This window comes from Ceratotherium simum, chromosome 16 (genome assembly GCF_057802395.1).
Source record: "Ceratotherium simum simum isolate JZ-2026a chromosome 16, ASM5780239v1, whole genome shotgun sequence".
In the NCBI taxonomy this organism is placed as follows: Eukaryota; Metazoa; Chordata; class Mammalia; order Perissodactyla; family Rhinocerotidae; genus Ceratotherium; species Ceratotherium simum.
Genome location: NC_141915.1, coordinates 54,188,382 through 54,205,770, shown reverse-complemented (window position 1 = coordinate 54,205,770; position 17,389 = coordinate 54,188,382). Strand labels below are relative to the sequence as shown.

The following is a 17,389-nucleotide window of genomic DNA, read 5'->3' as shown; positions in this document are numbered from 1 at the left end:
GGCGGGGTTACCGGTCGGCGCGGCCGGGATCACGCCACTGCGCAGCCGCGAGAAGGCGGTACCACGGCGGCTGCGACATGGGGGGGCGCGGGGCAGACGCCGGAAGTGGCGGTGGTACGGGTCCTACCGAGGGGTACTCACTGCCGGCAGCGTCCACCAGAGCCGGGGCGAGAGCTAAGGCCCGAGGGGGTGGGCGTGGCGGCCGCCGAAACGCAACACCCTCTGTTCGCTCTTCTCGGGGAGCGGCGCCGCGTCGCTCGCCTCCACCGGCTGCCATGAGCGAGCGCCTCCGCCCCAGGTGAGACCGCGGGGACCCCCTTCCTCTCCAGCCCCTCGCCGATGCTCCGTCTTGGGGGATGGAGCCGAGGGGGCGCGCGAAGCGGAGTCCGAGCAAGCGTGGGCCTTGCGGGTCTCCATCTGGGTGCCCTGCGGTCCGCGGGAGGAGGGGAGAGGGATGCGCGAGTGATCGGGTACCTGGCCCCTGAGGGTGCTGGAGGAGCGACCCTCCAGTGTCTCGGTCTCTCCCCATCCTATCTTTTCTTCCTCTGTCTTTCCCTATTTGGAGTGAAGTCTGGTCAGTCCCGGGAGTGAGACGGTGGCCCTACAGCGTCCCTGTCCTAAATTTAGGAGGATGGGGGGATGGGAGGAATGTGTGATCTTCGAGAGGGAGCCCCTAGGGCGTCTGTGAGGGGACAGGGCGGGGAGCTGCCGGCTCCCCAAGGTCAGAAAGAAGGATTGGGCTTAACCCTGCCGCTGGGAAGGATTCGGTTAGACTGAAGAACTTGTGCCCTGGACGGTTGTGAACACAGAAGGGCAGCTGACCACAGCGGCTTGTGGATTCTCGGGCTGTAGCATTAAGAAGAGGCAGGATTCTAAACTGTTTGCGTGGGGAGCCGTTTGACTCCGAAGGCGGGAGATAGGATTACATCGCGATGCGCTGCTTTCCCACGGAGCGTGGCCTCAGGACCCGTAGGGGTTTTACGCTTGCGTGACGTGTACTGAGTAGAGGCCAGACCGAGCTGCGGTTTCTTTCTTTTCTTTTTTTCTCCTTATTTCCTCCCGTAAGAAGGTGGGGAGGAGAACGTTGGGATTGGATACCTTAGAATGAAGAGGATCAGCATTACTTCAAATTAGAAAAATCCCTCATGGTGAAGTTTGGAGTGAAAACCTATAGATTACCAAGTCCAACTCTTTCGTTTTTCTGATGAAGAAACATTTAGAGAGCTCCGTTGATTTACCTGGGTGTTTCCAGGTTCACTCCTTTCCTTTATTCCGTAATAGTCTCAGTGAGACTTAAGTGAGTAAAATAGGATTACCTTGGCAGATTATGCTGGATCTTTTCTTGTTTCATGTTTTCTTGGCTCTGAATGTAATTGATAGTCTTTCCACAAGTACCCTGCTCTGAAGCATAGTTAATTCATCGGATTAAGGTTCTGGAAAGCATCCTGAGGTTATTTGGTCTAGTAGTGAGAATATAGGGTTCTCCAAATTTCTGCATAGAATTATTGCTTTGGGTCATGTAGTGAGTGGGGCATAAAGCCTCTACTTGTATAGAAAAGTAGAGTAGACTAAATAGGAAATTAGGGGCCCAGTTACCAACATGCTACCAAAATTAGTTACGAGATCTTTAGATATAGTAAGCTTCGGTTGACTGCCATTTTTTTCCCTCCCAAACCCAGTTTATACTTCTGATAGTCTCTTGGGATGTCTCACATATCTGAAAAAGTCTAAATATTTCCTACAAAAGATTCCTTTTATCCAGGGCTGTACACAGATAATCTGAATGTGTTTACACTGGTAGCAGATTCATTTTATCTAGTACACAGATAATCTCAACCTGTTTATACTGGTAACTTCTTTACTGTGGAAGAAGTCGTTTGATTTGGATAGGAGTTTCTTACCTACTTTTCTCGTCACCCCATGTTTCATGGAGTGTGATGGACCAGCTCTGCCAGCCCTAGCTGTCTTAGTATCTCCAAGTCAGTTCACTTCTCTGGCTCTCTTTCCTCGATTTTAAGATGAAGGGTTGGTCAAAGGTGGTGGTTTTTCAAACTGTTCCACAGTATAGTCACATGTCACTTAATGACAGGGACACGTTCTGCTAAATGTGTCATTAGGCGATTTTATTGTTGTGTGAACGTCATAAAGTGTATTTACACAAACCTAGATGGACTAGCCTACAATACACCTAGGCTATATGGTACTAATCTTATGGGGCCACTGTTGTATATGCAGTCTGTCCGTTGACCCAAACGTTGTTATGCGACGCATGACTATTGCCTGGGGTGGCTATGGAGAGTGGATGTGTGGCAAGGAAGCCCCTACTTGAGCCAAAATAGATCCTTTATGTCTTATATATATTGAAGGATATTTTTTCAGTGGGAAGAAAGGGTTCTGTTACTTTTTAAAAAAAGGTTGAAAACCACTAGTCTCTGTCCTCAAAGATTTCTTCTATGCCCCATCTCTAGGAGATGACAGAAAGGTTGGAGAGAAATGAAATGATGAAAAGTGAGGTAATCAGCCATCCTTAGAAATAACAGATGCTGAGCAATAATCTGTAACTAGATGGAAAGGGATAATATTATCAATTTTAGGGTGGCTGCTAAAATTTATAACCTGGTCTGTGGCATTAATGTTGAAAGTTGTAATCTAACTGATTGTGGAGATAGGGTTGAGCGTGAAGCTGTGATCTTGGCAATTATTAACGATATTGTTGCAAGAAGAATGTTTCAAGGACAGAATCTGCGAAGAGCCTAGAAAAGGAGAATGAAGAATAGGTAGGGCTCATTCTTAATCCAGTACCATCCAACGCAGAGGCCCCCCAACAGGCCGAAGAGATAATTCTGGTACTTTGAGAAATTAGGTGATTATGAGGCAGGGATATTCCATGTGACTTCCCCAGAGTTTAGTTGAAATCTGCAAAACCAGCCCATCCTCTTTCTTACGCTCTTTTTGTCTTGCAGCCTCCTTGACACTCATAATCTTGTTGCTAGAAGGATATATCCCCCATTATAGATGAGGACACTGGAAAGTTTTGGTCAGGCTCATAAGTTTGGTTAGAGTGACTCAGCAACCCAAAGCACAATCAGCTGTTGGCACACTGATAAAGGAAGAGTTTGGGGACCAACATACTGCTGTTCGATGAGTTTCTCTTTGAGTGTCAACTGGCCTTCCCTCAGACATTGCTCTGTAGTTGCATCACATTCCTACGAACATTCTCTGGTCATATTAGGATGAAAGTAGCAATTTCTTGGTTCAGATCTATAATACACATCCATTTAATGGTTATTAAAACCTGGTATTCATCTAGTTTGTAAACTTCAAGTACTTCAAAATAATGTGTAGATAAGATCTAATCTCCTGGGAGAAGGTAGGGAGCAGAAATGATCTTATTTTATAAACAGCTGAGTCTTGGAATGAGATAAATGGTGTAGCCTTCAGCAGGTTGGTTAATGCTTTATCAGAACCACACACCTACTATTTATCATTCCAAAACTAAACTGGATCCATACTCATTAATAAAGTTATATGTATTCAGACTGTTGCAGAGTATAGGGAATTAAGCTCAAGGTGATGACTTCAAGTTTCTTCAATATCCAGACAACTCAAAACCTTCAGATTAAGGGCCTGCCATGTAGGCCCTGCCACCCTACTCACATAGAAAGTATAATACTGTATAGAAGATACTGTATGCTCAAATCCACTATTTGCAAAAAGATGTTTTTCCCTCTAGCTATAGAAATTGGAACCTTTAAGAGTTCTCATTATAGTAAATGATGCTGCTTTGTGTAAATTGGCCAGCACTGTCCAATAGAATTTTCTGCAGTGATGGGAACTTCCTGTGTCTGTGCTGTCCAGTACAGCTGCCACTAGCTCCACGTGCCCATGGAGCACTGAAAATGTGGCTAGTGTGACTAAGGAACTGGATTTTTTGTTTTTTGTGAGGAAGATCAGCCCTGAGCTAACATCGAATGCCAATCCTCCTCTTTTTGCTGAGGAAGACTGGCCCTGGGCTGATATCCGTGCCCATCTTCCTCTACTATATATGGGACGCTGCCACAGCATGGCCTGACAGGCGGTGCATCGTTGCGTGCCTGGGATCCTAACCTGGGCTGCCAGCAGCGGAGTGCGCGGACTTAACTGCTATGCCACCAGGCCGGCCCAGGAACTGGATTTTTAATTTTATTTAATTTAAATTTAAATAACCACATGTGCTAGTGGTTAACATATTGGACAGCAGAGTTCCAGGCAATTTGACTTAAAATTCTACCTCTCTTAATTTATTTCTGTTTTCTAACTGGAGTTTAGAAGTCCTTTTGACAGCACTTGATTTTTGCATAGAACACGTACAAATTTTGTCTCTATTGCACATCTGAGAATACTTAACTGAGAAAGATGTGTGATTTTTCTTTAAACCTGGAATTTTTAAGCAGCTTGTGCCACAATCTCAAAATAACCAATCTGGTGAAGTAATTTATATCATAATACTAGGGAGTGAAGTGAGAATGATCAAGTTAATGTGTCCAAGAGCAGCCTTTACAGTGATTGTCCAGAAAAGTAATTTAATATTTTAGAGGGTGTGGAGCTTTTGTTTAATGTGATAATTGGGGAAAAATTAGAGATGAAAGGAAACTAGAGATTAGAGGCTACCACGGACCTGTAATGAGATTCCTGTGTAGCACCATTTCTATATGGATTTTGAGGGTAAATAGGCAAAGGCAGCCACTCCTGTCTTAGATGTTGTCATATGGAAGGGAGTAAAATGAGGTAACTTGGAATTGTAATTTCAGAAAATGTAGAAAGACAATAACCTTAATTAGGTGGAGTTTGAAAGCTTAGTCATTAACGTCTTCCTGCTCCTATTTATTCCCAATAGGCATTTAAAATTGTCAAGCTTCTTTTTAGAAATTAGTTGTACTAATTTAAGATCCGACCTTACTGCTGCTGTTTTATATTTTTGCTCTTTGTGCGGTGATCGTGTATTTCCAACTTTTTACCTGTTGAGATATCATAATGATGAATGATATTTTCTCAGGTGAGCAGGCAAATTTATATGTTGTCATGGTTTACAATTTTAAGTGTCCAAAAGATCAATTGTTAGGTATTTTTTCCTTCTTGTGATTTAATTTCAGGAAAAGGAGAAGGAATGGCAATGAAGACGACCACCATCTTCCCCCCCAGACCAAAAGGAGTAGTAGAAACCCCGTCTTTCACGATTCCTGGGACACAGAGGTAGGAAGTGTGGGCAGAGAGTCTCTGCTCTTTTCGTTACTTGAGCTAAATAACCCAGTTTCTTCCGTGTAATTAAAATTATTCTTCAAATAAATAAAAGTGATCTTACTTGATTACAGTGGTTTCAACCCTTTTTGAGTCATGGCCCCTTTGAGGTATCTGTGCAGCCTTTTCCTGGCAAAACGGTCTATGTCTGCATATAGTCGTATGTACACACACTCCAGAATTTGTATTTATTAGAAGTTTCACAGACCTTTGAAAGCCCATCTTTGAACCCCCTATTTGATATTTCAGAAACCAACTTATTTTCTAGTAGTTTATAAACCATTAATTGTCCTTAAGACAAGTATATTTTGTTGCTTCCATTCACGTCTTTAAGAGAAACTATGTAAGCATTCAGAACATATAGTGTGTGTGTATGCAAAATCCTATTTTTATGTGTTTTTACTTTTTCATTGTGTTGTTCTAAAAAGAGCTCTTTTGGGAGGTAGAGGGGAGGGGAGAGAGAGGGGGAAAGAGCTCCTGAAGCTTTGGTTTCCTGAAAGAGTGCTTCAGTATGCATCCTGGGGAGAAATGTTCTGTGCAGTCGAAAGGCTGGTCTACAGTGGGGAAAGGAAGCTAATATTGAAGTGATGCTACTATTAAATTATGCACCCAAAGACCTGACCCTTAACAGCTGTCACCCTAACAGAGAAGCTCCTCAATGGCAAAGATTCCTAAGCCCTAGCCTCATAACTTAGGAGAATTCTGTATATCACAATTCTTGCACAATCAAAATAACTTGTACTTTAATTAATTCTTGATAATAGGATTTGACCTATATGCAGTCTTTACCAGAAATCCAAAGTAACTCCCAAGGGAAAAAAAAATCAGTAACTATCATGTCGGTAATACTCATTCAGGAACAATTAATGAACAGTGCAGATTAGATCCGTCTATACGGACACTGGAGTTTCTGTAGCTTTTATCTTTCAAAAAAAAATCTTTTACCTTTTAAAAATCTTTGTATCACTTTTTTTTTTCCTCTTTTTTCTTAAGATTAACAGAAAGGTAATTGAGCTTTTGTTTAATGTGATAATTGGGGAATCTCACAGATGAAAGAAAACCAGTGATTAGAGGCTCCCATGAACATCTAATGATAAAACTGTAACAATAATTGAGTTTCCATTATTCTTTTGAATTATAAGACTATGCATTAAAAGACTGTGCAGTGGTTACTTTCATGGTATCAGCATGAATATTTCTTTTCCTGTGTCTGTATGTAAATGCCGCTGTATGATGTTTACATTAGTTCAAATGGATAGTTGGTCTCTAACTCTTTGTATTGATCTTTTTTCCCTATATCTACAGTTTTGATGCCTGAGAACAGGAATATCAACGTCATTTTTTAAAAATTAAACATTTGTGATCTCTTATTTTATATAAGACTCATTAGTATTAATTTTTGTTTTAATTGCTGTTTGTGGAAAATGACCTTCACTCCCTTTCTAAAACCTGTGCATTGGTATCACAGAAGAACACAGTGTGTTGTTATTCAGCCTCTTGGTTCATGTGTCTTGTTCTTACTTGTCCAAAGAAATTCAGCGGTTAAACCACTTTGCAATCATTAGTCTGAAGGATGGACTAGATTGCCCTTGTTAATTAACAGTCACTACAGGTGATTTTTGTCTGTCATGGTAATCTGTCCTCGCTGGTAGACCCCTCATGGGCAGTTGGGACCATCCATTTCAGCCTTGCAGACTGAACGTTTACCAGCACTTGGAATGAGTGGCCTCTTGTGCAGGTCTTCCACAACCGTGGGATTAACAAGTAATGAGGCCGAGTGAACCCAGGGAGAGCCAGAGAAGCAAAAGGCAGGGGAAGATCTTTAAAATGGAAAGTTAAGCCCTGAATAATTGAATCGTCACCACTGGAATAGATCATTATTGTTTATTGCACAAAAATATCAAGTGTAGGAGCATTTGGCTGCATTTTGACAATTGTATATAAAAGGGAAAATAATAAAACAATTACTAGTGGATTATTTTATTAATTTATAAAATATATTATTAATGAAAATGTTATCTTTTAATTCTAAGGTAGGGGCAAAGATGTGAGTTTCTTTACGACTAACTTAGTTAAGAGAAACCATTTCCTTGTCTTTCCTGAAATACTTAAATAATTTTAGAATTCTTTTTCTTGTAACTTGAAGAACTTTGATTTGGAAGGAATTTGTTTTAATTCTAAGAGAGATTTAAAATTGTTATTCATAATTAATTTCCTAAAGTTACCTTTTTCTCCTAAATGTAGTAATACTGGCAAGGACTGGGAAATAAGATGTGAGGTGTTTGAATTATGTTCGTCTATAAACTATGCCACAAGTAAATCATAATTATCTGTAAAACGGAGATAGTATATGCCTCTTTTTTCCCTAGATACTGTGAAGCTAAAGAATGTGAACTGACTTGCCAGATTAGATGTGTAAAGAGAAACTTTTAATCTACTTGGCATTTTCTTTCTTTCATTTTAGTAGGTATTATTATTTCTGCTTTTCAGGTGGAAAAATTGGGGCACAGGAAGATAAAGTAACTTGCCAAAGATACACAGCTAGTAAGAGGCAGGGTGGGGAGCCCCAAGCTTGACTCCCCAGCTGCTTGCTCCTGACCGTGGTATGTGCTGTCTCACAGGAGACAGGACGGAAGTTGTGAGCGACTTGGCTAAATATATCCAGGGGCAGCTAAGTCCTACACATCCCTCCAATCATGGGAACAGAGAAGAATAATTTTCCTCCCCCTATCTTTTAGCTGGAAAATATTTTTCTGAGTAATACTCTGATATGGTATTAGCTAGAAAGCAATTTTAGATTTCTAGCTAGAAAAAGTGAAGAAATTGGGGTCTAGTGATTTTTTTTCAAAACTCTTAATTGGTCTTTGAATTGAAGATCTTGAATTTTAATTCCAGGGACTTAGATTTAATGACTTGTGAGCCTTAAGATACTATTTTTTATGTATTTTATTTTTATTTATTTTTTAATATTCATTTATTTAATTTTTGGTGAGGAAGATTGTCCCTGAGCTAACATCTGTGCCAGTCTGCCTCTATTTTGTATATGGGATGCTGCCACAGCATGGCCTGACGAGCAGTGTGCAGGTCCGCACCCCGGATCTGAACCCATCAGCCCTGGGCCGCTGAAGCAGAGCGCGCAAACCCAACCACTATGCCACCGGGCTGGCCCCTCTATTTTTTAAATCGAGATGTAATTTAGAGGTATAGGAATAAAAAATTTTTTTGTAAAGCCGTTCTTGATGAATCATGTTAGTTAAAGTCTAAGTCAGGTTCATTTTTATCTTCAGTGAGCCAGAAATGAAACGATTGATCAATTTGTGTTCCTGTTGGGTCCTGTACAAAGGTAGCCACATTCCCTGATCTTGGACAATTATTTGGATGGGTAAAACTAGCTCGATTTCACTTATTTAAATTTGTTCTCTTAGGGTCTGGCCTTTTTGGTTTCAATTGTATCTTTACTTGTAGTAGGTGTAATGCTCTTTGCTTTCAGCTTTGATATCTTTATCTACAAATTACACTAGATGTTTCCATGTAACTCTGGCTTCTGGTATGTAGGTATATGCCGTATAAAAAGTGCTGCTACCTGAATAAATAAAAGCAGTGTCTTTTTTAAATACGAAAACCCCAATTTTTTTTATACCTTTAACTCACCAAGACCATTTTGATTTTTCAGATCACTATGAAGTAAAGACAAGTAGAAAGTAAGAAAATGTGGAGATAAAACAGAAGTGGCTTACCTGGAACAGCCTCTGCCTTTTTCTTGTCTCTACTAGAAGGGGAAAATTTTTGATGTCATAATCCTAAAATCCCAAGGGTGTTCTTTTTTTTTTTTTTTTTTTTGAGGAAGATCAGCCCTGAGCTAATATCCGTGCCCATCTTCCTCCACTTTATGTGGGACGCCGCCACAGCATGGCCTGACAAGCGGTGCGTCAGTGCGCGTCCAGGATCTGAACCCGGGCCGCCAGCAGCACGCTGCTCCACGGGGCTGGCCCCCCCAGGGGTATTCTTAGTGGGAGTGTAGAGGCGTTACAAAAAAACAACAGAACCAGGGGAATCCCTGTGTCATGAAAATTAGGATTCTATAAACCCATTTGTTTTAACTGATAAGAATTAGCAGAATGTTGGGTGATTTTTTTTTTAATAGTGTGAATTTGGATGACAATGGGAGCATTTAGCATAATTTTTTAAAAAGATATCTTAAGGCTCTTAGTTTTTGCCCATCTCATCTTTAATCTATCGTCGGGTAGTAGGTACATCCTAAGAGAACTGTTTTGGCAGACTCTGGGGTAAAACTGTTAGGGTTGTCTGTGTTTAAAACCCAGTAGCAAATTACCTCTGAAATTAACCTCTAAAAGGGTCCGTTCAAAATAGAGGAACACGTCTTTTCAAAAGTTAGTCTAACTTGTAGTGTGCATTTTAAGAAACTTTGCTCCCAGTTGAAGTCCTTGAAGTGTTTGTAGTACATCACGTCAACTCACAGCATACCAAGCTGCCCCAAGCAGTTTCATATTGAAACTGAATGTTAAGTCTGTTAAGTAATGAGGATACAAACCTGTTTTTCTACAGGTGAGGATTATTTTTTTGGCCTGTTGAAATTTCAGCAAAATGAAGTGCTAGATAATGGAATATTTTAGTTAGGAAGAAACTTAAAACACGTTATGTGGTCCAACTTCATCTTATAAAGATTGACACAGAAAAGTGGCCACCTGCATTTTCTTTCCTTGCAGATTTAGAAAGTGGTTTAAATTAACCTACTGAATTCATTTGGAGTCTTATGGTCTCACTGGTATTCCCAGACCTGGAGCCCTCCTAAATTATTGGGCACTTTGGAAGCACAGAATCTTATTACATTAGATGCTCGGACAGACTTGGCAAGGATCATCTCTTGCACATAATTCAGATTCTGCAGTGGCCTTAGAATGATGTTCATTATGACTCCAGGCATGGAGTATATGCAGTGAATGAGATTTCTTTTTTCTTTTGAGGCTAACGTGAATTAAAAGCACCAATGAATGAGGAGATGGAGGTGAGGGGAAGCTGGGGCTTGAAAGAAAATAAAACACGCTGTTGATCTGGTTTTCTAATTAAGAAGAGAAAGTATACAGCTCTAGGTAATAAATACAAACATTTATTCTGGTTCTATTTTTAATGAAGCAGAGAGACTCAGTAATTAATAATCCTGCCTGGGGGGCTTTCTGAAGGTTGTTAGCAGAAATAGTCTTTGGAGTTACTTCATTTCTACCATGGGTATAAATGGGTTATCTCTTCAACTGACTCCACACCCTGGGAAAATCAAGTGAAGGGTAGGCCTAGCTGAGGGACCAGGAGTTCCTTACCTCTGGTATATCACGTGAGCCCTGCGGACTGAGAGAATGAACTGCAGCTTCCCTGTCCTCTGCTTCATGTTTATATAGATTCTTCCTTTCTGCCGCAGAGAAAGAAGTGTCCGCCTGCCTCTATCTGCTGTACTTGCTGTCAAGGCTTCTGAAAGTTCTTTCTCGTATTTCTCCCTTCTCTTAACCTCGTCTGATTCTTCTCATCCACTGCTTCTTTGATGAGCTGACTAATGTGCTCTTGCCCCTTCCCGGCTAATCTTGTCTCTGCCTTATTTTCCCCTAGGCTCACTGTGTGCTCTCTCTCTCTCCCCTTCGCCACCAGCCATCTTCACTGCTGGTGCTTGCCCACCTGCCTTCCCTTGTTTCGGGATCCTGGCCGCGTCCTTGACTAAGGCTCACCGCTGCTCTTTCCATTCAGCAAACACATCCTGAGCACCTCGTATTTTCCAGGCATTGTCCTGGGTGCTCAGAGTCAACTTGGATATCTCCTTCATTTCCTTCCTGAATCCCTCCCATCTCCCTCTGGGTGTGACACATATACCCCTTCATTTACATTGCCACAATCCTCATGCGGGCCTGCTTTCGTGCTTGATGTATTAGAGAACTTCCCAGCTGGGCTTCTGCTCAGTCTGCCCTACCTCCTTCATCCCACACAGATCTCTAGAATCCTCACTCTTAAGTCCAGATCTGTGCATGTCTTATATGCTCACAGCCTGTTCCTACAGACTTTGGGGCACTTGATAATCTAGCCATAACTTCTCATGTATATTTTGTCTTACCAACTCTTCCTGGAGTGGGCCCAGCCACACCACACTATTAGCTTTTCCTCCCCAAAACACTCCTTTCTTCTGATTTTGCTGTTATTGTTCTCCCTGATTGTTACACCCTGCTTATTAAAACTCTTCTTCATCCCTCTAGGCCCAGTTCAGACACCATGCATTTTAAGGAGCCTCTCCTAGTTCTCTCCATCAGCACCCATTTCTAGATTCCTCTCACTGTGATAGCTGTGTACCACTGTATTGGTGGCTGTATTTCCACCGTATTCTTCTTGATTAAACTCAGTAAATTCTCATTGAATGGTTAAGGAGCCCCAGTGAAAGACCACCTGGTACATAGCAGGCACACAAACATTTGTTTGGACAACGGTTGGATATCAGAACTATCTGTGGCTACTTGAGCCAGGTTTTCCAGAGGTGGGGCCCTGGCATGAATGCTTTTTAAAAAAGCCCACAGCTGATTCCAGAATAAACTGTGTCATGACAGTTCTGAGTCTTACCCAGTTGCCTGCAGTTACAAAGACGTGTACTGGTAGATTTTATTATTGCCTAAGCGAATCTAGAATCCTCCCTTTTCACACAGATCTTTACCACAGGATTCTTAGGAGTTGTCTTGGTATATTTGGGGAGATACTCTTGGTCAGAATCTTCCTAACTTTAACTTTATTGGACTTGTCTACACATGGATTTGCAGGGGGATTTTATTTCACAGATCATGACCTTATTCTCTTTTGATTTGTAATACAAATTTGTTGTCAAAATACCCTGGTCAGATATTAGCACTGAGCCTAAATGGAAAATTCAGAGAAAAGAAAATGAGCGTTGGAACTGTCGATTTGGATAAATTTTCTGGTGAGTGGTCTCTGTAAGGAATCAGGATCATGGAGATAAGATTCCTATTTGATGAGTCTTTCTCAGTCCCAAAGTCTTTGGACTCTCGTTTCTCTTCGGTAAAAGAATTTGTCGCCTTTTTAAGAACAGGTGGAGTGAGGTAGACACTTCCGTACTAGTTTATCAGTTGTAATTTTCAAAACCATGCACTGTCGAGTAGTGGTCCCTGACCCCCGCCCCCCAAGCAAAAGCTCTACTAAGTGGGGAAATATGATTTTTTTTCTATCTTAAGTTCTTTGGTTTTATAAGACAAAACGATTTACTTCTGTGTGTATCTTAAGGCACTGATAGAGACTTAATATTCGATTTTATGCCTTTAGGGTTAAAAGGAAGTAATGGTCTTTGCTCTATTCCATAAAGTAGACCACTTCGATGGCTGACAGTGTTAAAATTGGTATAGTAACTTTCAAACTTTTTTGACCCCGTCCCAATAGAAATGTTTTATTTTGTGACCCAGTACGTACCAAATGTAGTTGTGCATAATTGAACAAAAGTTCACGGAACAATTACCCTTAGCATGTTGCACTCTGTTTTCTTTTATTATGCTGCTTGCTACCCACCAATGGGTTCACCCTCAGTTTGAAAAACACTGGTCCATCTGTAGATTGTGAGATATTCCTTAAAGCCTCCCCAATAGTGAGAAGACTCGTCTGTTGGCAGGAAATTGGCAGGAAATAGGAACCAAAGCGTCTTTGAAAGAAATGTATTGTTCTTACGTTTGATGAGTATATATGTAGCGTTTTATATGTATTAAAATAACACATCAAGTGCATTCACCAGATTCCCAGGTTCTATATAGGCTCTCTTTTATTGATTTAAAAGTATCATTGGCCTGCACAATGCAACTGAATGCAACTGAAGCAGTTTTAGAGGTTCTTAAGTAGTTAAGGGAGGCAAAACGGTCTTTCTGGAATCTTATTGACAGTCTCTCTCTCTATTTTTTTTTGGTGAGGAAGATTGGCCGGGAGCTAACATCTGTTGCCAATCTTCCTCTTTTTGCTTGAGGAAGATTGTCCCTGAGCTACCATCTGTGCCAGTCTTCCTCTATTTTTTTGTATGTGGGACACTGCTACAGTGTGGCTTAATGAGTGGTGTGTAGGTCTGGGCCTGGGATCCGAACCCGTGAACCCTGGGCCACTAAAGCGGAGCACGCATACTTAACCACTACATCACCAGGCTGGCCCCCAATATATATATATTTAAGTCTCAGTCTTGAAGTTAGAGGTAACTGAAGACCTTAACTCTATTTTGTAGTAACATTCGTTAGTTCTTATCATGATCAAATTTTTTTTCCTCAAAAGAAATTTTTTTTGTAGAAGCTATAGAAAATACAGATATTAAAACTAACAGAAGGTCCATGGGGCCGGCCTGGTGGCGTAGCTCTTAAGTTCGCATGCTCTGCTTCGGCGGCCCGCGGTTTGTAGGTTTGTTTCCCGGGCACGGACCTATGCACTGCTTATCAAGCCATGCTGTGGCAGTCCCCCATATAAAGTGGAGGAAGATGGGCACGGATGTTAGCCCAGGGCCAATCTCCCTCAGCAAAAAGAGGAGGATTGGCAACAGATGTTAGCTCAGAGCTAATCTTCCTCACCAAAAAGAAACAATAATAGAAGGTCCAAATTCTAAATATTTTGGCATATATATCCTTCCAGACTATTTTTGGTGTACATATATGTAAACATTAAAGAAAAACATTTTAAAAACCAGCTAACATACTATACATACTGTTTTGTAACTTGTAAAAAAGATAAGGACATCTTTCAATATTGGTATGTATACATCTCTATTATCATTGTTAACCGCTGAATAGAATTTCATTGTTATGAATTATAATCCATGTATAATACTTTTTACACATGCATTATAATTTAACCAGTTTCTCTACTGGTTAGACATTTAGGTTGTTTTCAATTTTTAGCTATTATAAACAAGGCCACACTAAATATTTTTATACGTGTCTTTATGAAGTCGAGTTACAAGGTTTTTAAAATGGACTAGAAATTGCAGGTAAATGTATCATCCCCTTTTTTTTTTTAACAGTTATTGTACAGAAATCTTTTCTAACCTGTTTATTTTAAAAGAACTTTTACCTTTTCTCAGAATAGTGTCACCTTTACTACTATAGTGTGAAATAAATATAATTTGAGACAGAAACTTGACTTAATAGAAACTGATTCTAGTTCTTGCCTTCATTTTCAGATAGTACCTGTAACGAAAAACAGTAAAGAAAACAGACTAAGAGGAAACAAAGTGTCCTGCGCGGTGGGTTTCTTATCTAGTGGAGTAACCTACTTGTTAAATATTCACGACCTCCCCAGGTGCGCCAGCGGCAGTTCTAGGGTGTTCTACTCAGGTTAGGAGAGGCTTTTATGGAAAACAGTTTTGTGTTTGAATTGGCTTTGACTTCTTAAGTCTTTGAGTAAATGTAATTGCTGCTGCTGCTGCTAACCCTGCCATCTGACTTTATTCAGCCCATTATAATGCTTTCATGAATATTTTTTTTTTACTGTAGAAAGATAGGTTGTCCCCTACTACCTATGGGCAGTGGGATATGTGACCTATGTTAAGTAGCTCCAAGTGACCTATGGACCATGATGAGTCTTGGCTTAAGCCTTAGTAATGGATGCCTTTCATGAACATTGCTTTCTTTGCTGTTTCAGATAAGTATATCTATGTACATACAGTTAGGTATAACTTTTGATCAAAAAATGGGGAGAACTAGTATTTTAAAAATTACTTTTAAAAAGTATCTATCTGGAAACATTTTATTTTGTCTATGCATTTATTTTTATAATGAAAATACATAACAACCACATTGCAAAAAAGTTACAGTGAAGGATAGAAAAAATAAGCAACTATAATCCCTCTATTCTAACATAACTACTATGGTCTGTTTCTTTCCAGTCTTTTTTATTATGTGTAGATTTTACATAGTTGTAAGCAGACATTTCAAAACCCATGTCTTGTCTAAGGGAATATAAATTTTGATGTATCAAAGGGCTAAGTTAAAAAAAATTATACACCAGATCATTAATTACTAGAATTCTAACTTTCTCATACATTGATTCCTTTCAGCACAATATTGTGTTGAGTTGTAAATAGAGAAGGATACTGCTAATTAAATTATTGGGGTTGTCATTTATTAGAAATGCAATATTAAAATTGGAAAATACCAGGGCCGGCCCCGTGGCTTAGCGGTTAAGTGTGCGCACTCCACTGCTGGCGGCCTGGGTTCGATCCCGGGCGCGCACGGACGCACCGCTTCTCCGGCCATGCTGCGGCCGCGTCCCACATACAGCAACTAGAAAGATGTGCAGCTATGACATACAACTATCTACTGGGGCTTTGGGGGAAAAATAGATAAATAAATAAAATTATAAAATAAAATAAAATTGTAAAATACCTTAATTCTGAAATGGATCCTTACCATTGCCTTCTCTTTTGAGAATCCTAGCATTGGAAGGAATATTTCTGAGGGCGACTCTTACTAGGGATCTGCACGTATCTTCTTCAAGATGACTAAGACACCAAGTCATTTTTTACATTAAAAAATCAGGCATGCTGTGCACACACGCGCACACATATTAAATTGCAAAAATAATATAACTTTCGGGGGCCGGCCCGGTGGCGCAGCAGTTAAGTGCGTGCGCTCCGCTTCAGCGGCCTGAGGGTTCGCAGGTTCGGATCCCGGGCACGCACTGATGCACCGCTTGCCAAGTGTCCCATATAAAGTGGAGGAAGATGCCCAGACCCAGTCTTCTTCAGCAAAAAAAGAGGAGGATTGGCATTGGATGTTAGCTCAGGGCTGATCTTCCTCAGGAAAAAAAAATATATAACTTTATAAAAAGTGTATTAAAGTCTTTCAGGATATGTGTTCTGCATTCAGAGAATATAACTTCATGTCCATGAGATGATAACCACAAAATTGTCACAAGTTTTTATTTTTTGTTTTAACTTGTGCTCAGGAGCATCTTGTTATGAGGACACCTTTTTTATACCCTGTACCAGTCGCTGATACTTTCCCTTGGAGGCTGAGAACTTCCTCTTTTGATTATTGGCAGTTATTGGAATGAATGATAAAAGCGGGTAGAGAAGATGCATAAAGGAATGAAGATGTAGTGGAAGGCTTTGCCCTCGGCAGGCCTGTGCTGGAATCTGGGCCCTGTCACTTCCTAGGGGTCTGTAATGGGGATCTAACCCCAGTCGACCTCACAGGGTAGTTGTGAGGAATAGAATGAAGTATCTTATCTTAGGTGGACGTACTTTGTAAACTGTAAAGTCCAGTGTATGTTTTGATGCTGGTACCCCTCAAACCTAATAGGAAAAATATTCTTAAATAGGGTATTGTAAATTTAACTACAGTGCAACTCTTAAGAAACAAAATAGCCTAATGGTGACCCTGTTTCTTTCTCCTTCCAGTCTTCAAGCAGTGACAGTGGCGGGAGCAGCAGCAGCAGCAGCATCCACAGCCCGGACAGGGCCAGTGCTCCAGAAAGCAGCTTAAACCACGTCGTCGCCGTGTCCAGCCCTAACACCCCTCAGCCCGTGCCCGAGCAGTCTGCACTATGCCAAGGCCCTTACTTCCACATCAACCAGACCCTGAAGGAGGCCCACTTTCATAGCCTACAGCACCGGGGACGGCCTCTGACTTGATGCGCCGGCAGCTTCTTGCCTTCTGTGAAGGGACAGCGCTGTGCAGATTTGATATTTCAACTTATGATGTTTTAAAAAATTGCACAAAAAAAATGCCTGTTGGCTTTTCAGTCTATATTTGAAATAACAGGTTAACAGGCAGTTGTTTACTTGTGGTTTTGCTGCACTATTGCAATTTCAAAGGGGCTTTGAAGCAGTTTTTTATAGGATTCTTTTAAGGGTGGGGATCAAATCCATGTCAAGGTAATGGTATGAGGAAATCTCATCTGTGTGTGGATTCCATAGTTTGTCCAGTTCAGATTGATTTCCAAATCTGTCAATTAGAAATTCTACTTTATGTAAAAAGGCCTTTTAAAAATGCGGGATCTTCAATTTTTTAAATTCAATAAACTAGAAAAGAGTACCTAGTTTCCATGAAAAAACATAAGTTTTTTTCCAAAATACAGAAAGCTTGAT

At 40.7% G+C, this 17,389-nt stretch overlaps 1 protein-coding gene across 3 annotated transcripts; it reads left to right on the top strand.

The window, feature by feature from the left end:
* The first annotated feature begins 48 nt into the window (after positions 1–48).
* VCF1 (VCP nuclear cofactor family member 1) lies at positions 49–17,340 on the top strand. Of its 3 annotated transcripts, none has more exons than XM_087441500.1 (4): positions 49–298; positions 5,133–5,232; positions 14,480–14,598; positions 16,700–16,938. In XM_087441500.1, the coding sequence occupies exons 1-4, from the start codon at positions 78–80 to the stop codon at positions 16,782–16,784; spliced, it is 525 nt and encodes a 174-aa protein (XP_087297626.1). In that variant the 5' UTR covers positions 49–77; the 3' UTR covers positions 16,785–16,938. The 3 variants fall into 3 exon arrangements, with proteins under 3 accessions (XP_087297626.1, XP_004432767.1, XP_004432768.1); XM_004432710.3 differs by having other exon boundaries at positions 57–298; positions 14,480–14,542; positions 16,700–17,340; XM_004432711.3 differs by lacking the exon at positions 14,480–14,598 and having other exon boundaries at positions 59–298; positions 16,700–17,340.
* The last annotated feature ends 49 nt before the right edge of the window (positions 17,341–17,389 follow it).

Bases quoted from the DNA above. Each gene is read 5' to 3' on its own strand.
- VCF1 (XM_004432710.3), top strand. From the start codon at position 78: ATGGGGGGGCGCGGGGCAGACGCCGGAAGTGGCGGTGGTACGGGTCCT. The intron at 299-5,132 runs GTGAGACCGCGG...ATTTAATTTCAG, and splicing joins AGCGAGCGCCTCCGCCCCAG to GAAAAGGAGAAGGAATGGCA. The intron at 14,543-16,699 runs GTGGGTTTCTTA...TTCTCCTTCCAG, and splicing joins GAAACAAAGTGTCCTGCGCG to TCTTCAAGCAGTGACAGTGG.